This window comes from Alligator sinensis, unplaced genomic scaffold (assembly GCF_000455745.1).
Source record: "Alligator sinensis unplaced genomic scaffold, ASM45574v1 scaffold361_1, whole genome shotgun sequence".
Taxonomy (NCBI): domain Eukaryota; kingdom Metazoa; phylum Chordata; order Crocodylia; family Alligatoridae; genus Alligator; species Alligator sinensis.
Genome location: NW_005842007.1, coordinates 2311190 through 2318251, shown reverse-complemented (window position 1 = coordinate 2318251; position 7062 = coordinate 2311190). Strand labels below are relative to the sequence as shown.

Sequence of the window (7062 nt, the reverse complement as noted above, 5' to 3'; positions counted from 1 at the left end):
GCAGCAGGGGTGGCACCAGGCTCTTCCCAGCGCTCGGTGGCAGTGCTGGGAGGGCAGGTTGAGCTCTGTGGGGCTGGCAGAGCCGCTTGAAGTGCAGCCCTGGCTCTCCCCGCCTCCTGCAGCTAGGCTGCACTCCGAGCTGCTGGGCTGCACTCCAAGCAGCTCCTCCAGCCTCATAGAGCGGAGCCTGGTGGTGGAAGGTCTGGGAGAGCCACTGGTTAGGGCTGTGTTCAGAGCCAGTGCTGCGCTCCAAGTGGCTTTGCCACTGGCTCTCCCCCGCCTCCTGCCACTGTGCTGCACTTTGAGCAGCTCCGCCAGCCACACGGAGCTGAGCCTGACAGCAGGAGGCTGGGGAGAGCCTCTAGCCAGGGCTGTTCTCAGAGCCAGGGCTGCACTCTGAGGAGCTCTACCACTGGCTTTCCCACTGCCAGGCTCAGCTCCATAGGGAAGATCCCAGCACAGCCCCACAGCCCTCCTGTTGCAGCTGGTGCTGGTGGTTCCCTGGGAAGAGCTGGGGGGAAGCGATCAGAGAGCTGGGAAATCAAACGTGGAGCTAGATGTCAGTATCAGAGAGCAGTCCTTTCCCCCCTCCCTCTCCTTAGTTTCTGTTTAGCTCTAGGCCCAGCTTTGAAACTCGAAATGTTTTGTTTTGAAGCTGTTTCGAAGTCTTTTGTTTCATTTCGATTTCACTGTTTTGAGCTTGAAATGCATCGAAACAGCTTCAAAACGAAACACCTGTCAAAATTTTGCATAGCCCTATCAGCTTCCTGCCTGGCTGCAGCAGTAGAGTCCAGTGAATAACACAAAGCACCCTGGGATACTGGAGGGCTGTACTGTGGCATTTCTCAGAACCTAACGTATACAGGCATTCACTGTCGCAGGAGAAACTCTACCTGTAGTGATTTAACCCTTGTTCCCAAGTTATTTTATTCTCGGAGTAGCCATTTTCACTCTGGGGAAAAACTCCTGAACAGCTGTTCACCTTTACCTGCTGCTACAGAAAAGCAGCCGTCTCTTAAAGCAGGATTTCCTCTGGAAATATTTTCCATGTCACATAATCAGATCACACTATTGATGACAGCAACAGCTTCTTCAGAGGAGCAAGATGGCACCAGGGCACAAGCATTTTGTTAATAGGCTGGAGGGAGGAAGGCTTTAAGAGGTGAAAAGTAATCAGTACGGCCTGTGTTTGAAGTTCAGATTTAAATATATAGCATCCTTGTGGAAGAGAAAAACAAAGGAAATGTTTGTTGTAACTGGTATATCTCAGAGATTAGTCACTGACCAAGCAGATCAGACTGGGAGCAAAGCATCCAAACTAATTATAGTTGTTGTTGCCCGACATTACTACAGTCTATCCTGGACTAATCCAAATTTCTCTAAGGCTCAAGGAGATTCAATCAGTGGTGGTCTGCCACTTTCTAATATTAGCTATGCACTAGATCAAAAAATGTTTGTGCTGAGGACAGGGGGATGACCTATGCACAATTAAAAGGCAGAGTCACATAAAACCAAGCTGAAGTTTGTTGTTAGAGCCAAAACACTGGGAGTTCTGAGCCACTGGGCAAAACATTCAGCTAATATGAACCTTTTCGGGTAACTGCAAATCCAGCAACTTTGTTTTATTCTTGAACGTAGCAGAGACACTTCCTCACCCTGACTGTTACTTCCACATCAGGAGGGCAATATAACCCATCTTTCTGGAATGCTTTAAGCACAAATACTGTTGGAATGATGAAAGGCAATTTCATTCTTTGGGTTTGGACACACTGGTTCTTTCCTTGTTTACATTTTCACTCCAAGATGACAAGTCCTAGTCTGTATATTTTTTGTGACTTTCAGTTTACATATTGGCTCCCCACACATTGTTGGTTCTGCCACAGAGTAACTTTGGCTTTAACGTAATAAGTTGCATACTTGGAAAAGACAAGGATTCCTTAGGGTGATATCTTTTATTGGACCAACTATTTAGTACTGTGTAGTAGTAGTCCATAAAAGGCATCACCCTGAGAAATTCTTGCTCCTCGGAGTTTCTGGACCATTATGGCTACAGCAGCACTCTTACACTACCATACTTGGGAAATGCACTGAACATTGCTATTGCCACAAGTTTACTAGTTAGACTAAGAATGTTGGAGGGTTTACAACCACCTCCTATATATGCACAGAGGTGCTACGCAAGTGTTTTTATTGTATTTCTCATATTCTCAGTGATAATTTTAAATGAAGACAAGTTGATAATAAGCTATTTAGAATGCTGTTGAGCAGTAAATGAGTTAGCTAAAACCTGGCTAAAATTGGACTTCCTTATTAACAGGTGAATAGAGGCTCTTTCACCAACTAGTAGCCTGGACATATTTACCTGTTCATACCATGTAAGGATTTTCTCTGCTGTGCTGCAGTTCCCCATCTCTATGGCTTAAAGATGCTATTTTCTGCTACCTCACAAGGTGGTAGCATAGATCAAATAAGCTAGCATTTGAACAGCGTTTTTGACTATGGTAATTGTTACATAAGCACTGGCTAGTATCTGTTATTGTGATTATTGCAAAAGAAGGTTCTCATTTGTCTTGGGCTGTACACCCAAAAGGAACGATAAACTGGTTCATGCTTTAAACGCTACTTTCTGCTTGGAGATCCAGAGTTTAATTTCTTGAAAATTAATGACATTTCTGGAATCCATTGATTTCATTCCAGTTCTGTTGGCTCTGCTGAGAAGTCTGCTCAGAGCTCCCAGAGGGAGAGGTGCTGTGCATCAACTTAATGTTGAACTCATAAACTTTAAGACTAACATTTTTTGTTATCTTATTGAATTGCAGGTGTCCCTGGCTCCATGCCCAATGCATCATGGGAAGGTGACCTGAGAGCTATAAAGTGGAAAGATATGGAAAAGAAACATGGAGGTTGTCATGGTAGTATACATATTTATACTTTTTTCCTGTGCTACCATTGAAAGCTATTTACAAATGGGTTGCAGGTCTCCTTAGGAACCTTCTAACCCCCAATTCCACCTGGGCTGTGGTCCATTTGTCTCCATTTTAAGAATCTCAAATTATGGCCAGTTGCTAGAGAGGGTTATAGCCCTGGAGCGCTAAACAATTCTCTTTACTAACAGTAGCCACCCCAGAACAGGTGGCTCCATCACAGACCTAAACATTGGGCAACTTGAGGCAACATGATTCTTAGAGCTCTGTACCCCCTCTAAAGTGTGAGTCCAGGTTACCACCCCACAGGCCAGAGCTAAAAAGGCAGTCAAGGGATAGTTAGTTAAGCTACATGATTGAGATTCAGGGTATCTAGGCTAAACACCTGATTATACTGCAGATTTCATGAGTGATTTGGGCAAGTCACTCTTCATGTGTTTGTTGCTGACCTGTAAAACAAGGATTATGCTTAATTCCTGAGGGGAGTGAGAAACTAAATTCAAACTGCTTTAAGCTGCATTGAGTTGTTCCACTCCACTGAGCTGTGGAGTTGCTACAGTAATTTAGCTTCACATCTCTTCTCCATAGAATGCCTATGTTCTGATGTTGCTATCATCATCTTCCTTTGCAGGCCGTTATGTCAGAGACATTTGTATATACGGAACAGGTGACCTCAAGTGGCTATATAACTCGACATGTTTGTTTGCCAATAAGTTTGAGCTCAAAACCTATCCACTCACTGTTGAATGCCTGGAATTGAGACTGCGAGAGAGAGCCCTCTCACAGAGTGAAATTCAGGTGGACCCAAACTGGTACTTTTAGATTAAAGCCCAGAAATGGAAATAAGTTCAGTTGCTGAAGTTGTGGAAGAAGAACCTCCCTCAAAAGACATCTGATGTTCATCACTGGCAGTTCAAAGAGAAGACTGGACTCCATATCTCACAACTCATCATCACAGGGCCAGAGACCAAAGGAGAAAGATTTGAAGTGAAGGCTGGGGTAAAGAGAGTCTTGGGCCTGCTGTATTTGCACTTTTGCCACTTTTGTGGCTAGCTTGTTTCACGGTGCTGACTTTTGCTTTACTGTGTTACTGTCTTGTTCTATACCCACATAGAATCATGCGTCTCTAGAGTTTTATAGACCTAAACAATATCCAGAACATGCTGCTTAATTCTTACCCTTCTTTGTAAGGTAGAAACAATCAACAAGATCTTAAAAATAATCCAGATACAGAAAGTAAAATATTTGGCCAAATCTCCCACAAACAAATGGTTGACATGGTGGATAGATGGCACAGTATTGAAAGTTGGAAATTAGAGGACCACTTCCAGATTTCCTCAAACATTTCTAAAATATTCTTGAGAGTCTGGGGAGGAGGAGATGTTTTCTACTGGATGGGTGGTAGCTGAACTTAGGAGATACATCCACAACTACATCCTTTTTGAGATAATGCTAGTAGTCTCCCCAAGTTTTATTACTCTGGACTAATGTACTGCACAGAAAATCCTCTTTAGCTGTTGCTCACACTATCTTGCAGAAATGAGCCACTACAGCATAACACATTTTAGCTGGTCTAATATTCCAGTTATGTAATAAAAATCTTGTTCCAAAGCCCACTGAAGATAAGTCACAATTGATTAGGTCAGGGCATTACCGGGTATGTGACAGAAAAATGTATTTCTGAAAGTTCTGGGCATTAAAGTCTGTCACACATACAGTACATTGGACACATAGTGTTTACCTTAGAATTCTTCCAAATGGGAATAGGATACTTTTCTTTCTGAAAAAAGAAAAGTGGAGTAAGAGAAGAACAGGTATATGCCATTTCCTTTAGTTCTCCCAGGTGGGATATGGCACAGGATTAGAAAAATTTCATCTGCCAAAGGAAGTCAGGGCAGACACTTGGATAAATTCTTGTTCAAGTTCTCCAGGGGAACATCTCAAGTTCTCTCTGGGCACCAGAGGTACTGCAGCTAGCAAGGTAAGGAGGCCACTAAAGAGAAAGGTATCAAAGGTGACAATTCAGAAAATCACTGGTGATTTCAGAGTCTATTTTATGGAGTATTTTTGAGATAACATGCTAAGGAGTATAATAGTCAAAAGACGGATGCTTGGCTTTTTCTGAAAAAGAGGCCTCAACATGTCAAGCGAGCATCCAGAAAAGTGAACATGAAGTGAAACGAAGTCTAGACTAAGGCTGCCTAACTAGCAGTGCATGGGCTGCATGTAGTCCCCAAGGGTTCTGTGGTCCCCAGATTCCAGTCTGGGTACCACCCCCTCCCATTACTCTCCTGCTGCTGCTGCCCCTGGCTTTCAGGTTCCCCCTCCCTTCTTCAGCTTCCACTTGATTCTGCACCTGGGAGTCGGGATGGCAGGGCCTACAAGGCTGAGAGAACCTGTGCCCAGGAGGCTCAGGGGACTTGGAGACTGGTGTAGCACAGCAGTGGTTGTCCAAAGTACTGCAGGGGGGGCACACAGCATAGTGTGCATCCCATACAACAAGCAGCCCAGGGAGTTTGTGGCACACAAGGCATGTGGCTGGGGAGTCTGTAGCCCCTGACCATTCAGAAGTTTGACAGCCCTGGTCTAGACCAAGAAATAAAGGGAAAGGAAGGCAGTCCCAGCAATGACCTCAATAGGGAGAACAAAGTGAAGAGACTAACTTTCAACTGTTCCAGGCTCTGAAAGCCAGAAGATACATTAGGGCAGAGGCAACAAGTGAGTTATTTAAACAAAAGGATTATTTTGCACTGAAGCTCCCTTCAAGGAACTAGAACAAGTGGAGAACTCTCAGGATTGGATCATGTTTACCCATTTCAGTTAGTCAATACACTGCATAATCTTGAAAAACCTAAAGAAAGAGAGTGTTTTACTTATAAATACCACAATCCAAAAAGCTGGCATAGTCCAAACCACTGGGGTTTTTTTGTTTTTGTTTTACTTTGTTATTCAATAAATTGTCATGGAAATAAATTGTTACATGACTACAGATTTCTTTATTGCAACCAGGAGACAGTCATGTTATTCTTTTAAAGAGAAGGTTATTACAGTAAGCATCACTGCTAAATGGCACAGACAAGGGTGGAAATTAAAGAAGAAATAACATTGGCTTCTAAATGCAAGATTTAGATCAGTAGTTCTCAACTGTTTTGGTTTGAGGCACCCCTTGTTAGGCTTGAGGTATCCCTCGAAAAATGCTAGGTCCTAAGTTTTCAGTTTGTGACTGGAAAAATAATAGAGCGGCTTTTCTGTTACAGAGGACTCGGAAAGACAACAGGTCAGCATCCATTTAATACTATGGATTCCTATTTGAAGTCTCTGGATTTATCATGTGAATCATTGTTTGCACGCCTAAGTGTGCTAACATTGCTCGAGTCCCGTGGCACTCTTGAAAGGATCTAAAGGCATCCCAGGGTGCTGTGACACATTTGTTGAGAACCACCGATTTAGATTATCAACCCCTCTGGAATTTTGTCACCCTATTTAGTCTTGATTTGTGTTTCAATATCACTAGTAATATTAGGTCCCTTGCATTGCATCACCTTGCATATCCTGTATTTGCCTGCCAGAGAGCTTGTGGACTCTCCATCCTTGGAGGTTGTTAAGAGCTAGCTAGACAGAGCCTTGGTTGGAATGATTTAGCTGGGAATGGTCCTGCTTTGAGCAGGGGATTGGACTAGATGTGACTTCCTGAGGTCTCTTTCAACCCTAATATTCTATGATTCTATGAGCAGAGACAGCAATAGCACCTGCCACTCCCAGCCTCCTCCCTTTCTCCCCACCGGGATCAGCAGGGAGAAGCAGCAAGGGACTAAGTTCTAAAAAAGGTAAGCAATCATGTCCCTTCTCCCTTCCCCTCTGTGCTCAGAAGTATGCCCTCTCCTCTCCCCTGGCAGCTGCTGCCAGGATCCCTGCTGTCTGTACTGTTCTGAGGGCAAGGGGAGCTCCTGTCTTGCTTCAGCCTGTTTTTGTTGCAGCTGGGCTCAACCCAGGTCGTCGGGAGGTGGGTGGGTTCCTGTGCCTGCTCCTGGGCTTATAGGGAGCCACCCAAGGGGAGCAGGCAGAGAAAGGGAACCTATCTGCCTGATCTTGCCAGTGTCCTGGGCCGAGCCCAGCCCTTGAGAAAGTGAGGACACTG

The 7062-nt window shown here is 44.4% G+C and overlaps 1 protein-coding gene across 1 annotated transcript in view; it reads left to right on the top strand.

The window, feature by feature from the left end:
* The window catches only part of LOC102373136 (N-acetyllactosaminide beta-1,6-N-acetylglucosaminyl-transferase-like), a 14296-nt gene extending 8410 nt beyond the window's left edge, over positions 1-5886 (top strand). Inside the window, exons 3-4 of the mRNA XM_014519072.2 lie at positions 2820-2912; positions 3556-5886. Coding sequence (XP_014374558.1) covers positions 2820-2912; positions 3556-3746 — 284 coding nt within the window. The 3' untranslated portion in view covers positions 3747-5886. The remainder of the gene's footprint in view (positions 1-2819; positions 2913-3555) is intronic.
* The last annotated feature ends 1176 nt before the right edge of the window (positions 5887-7062 follow it).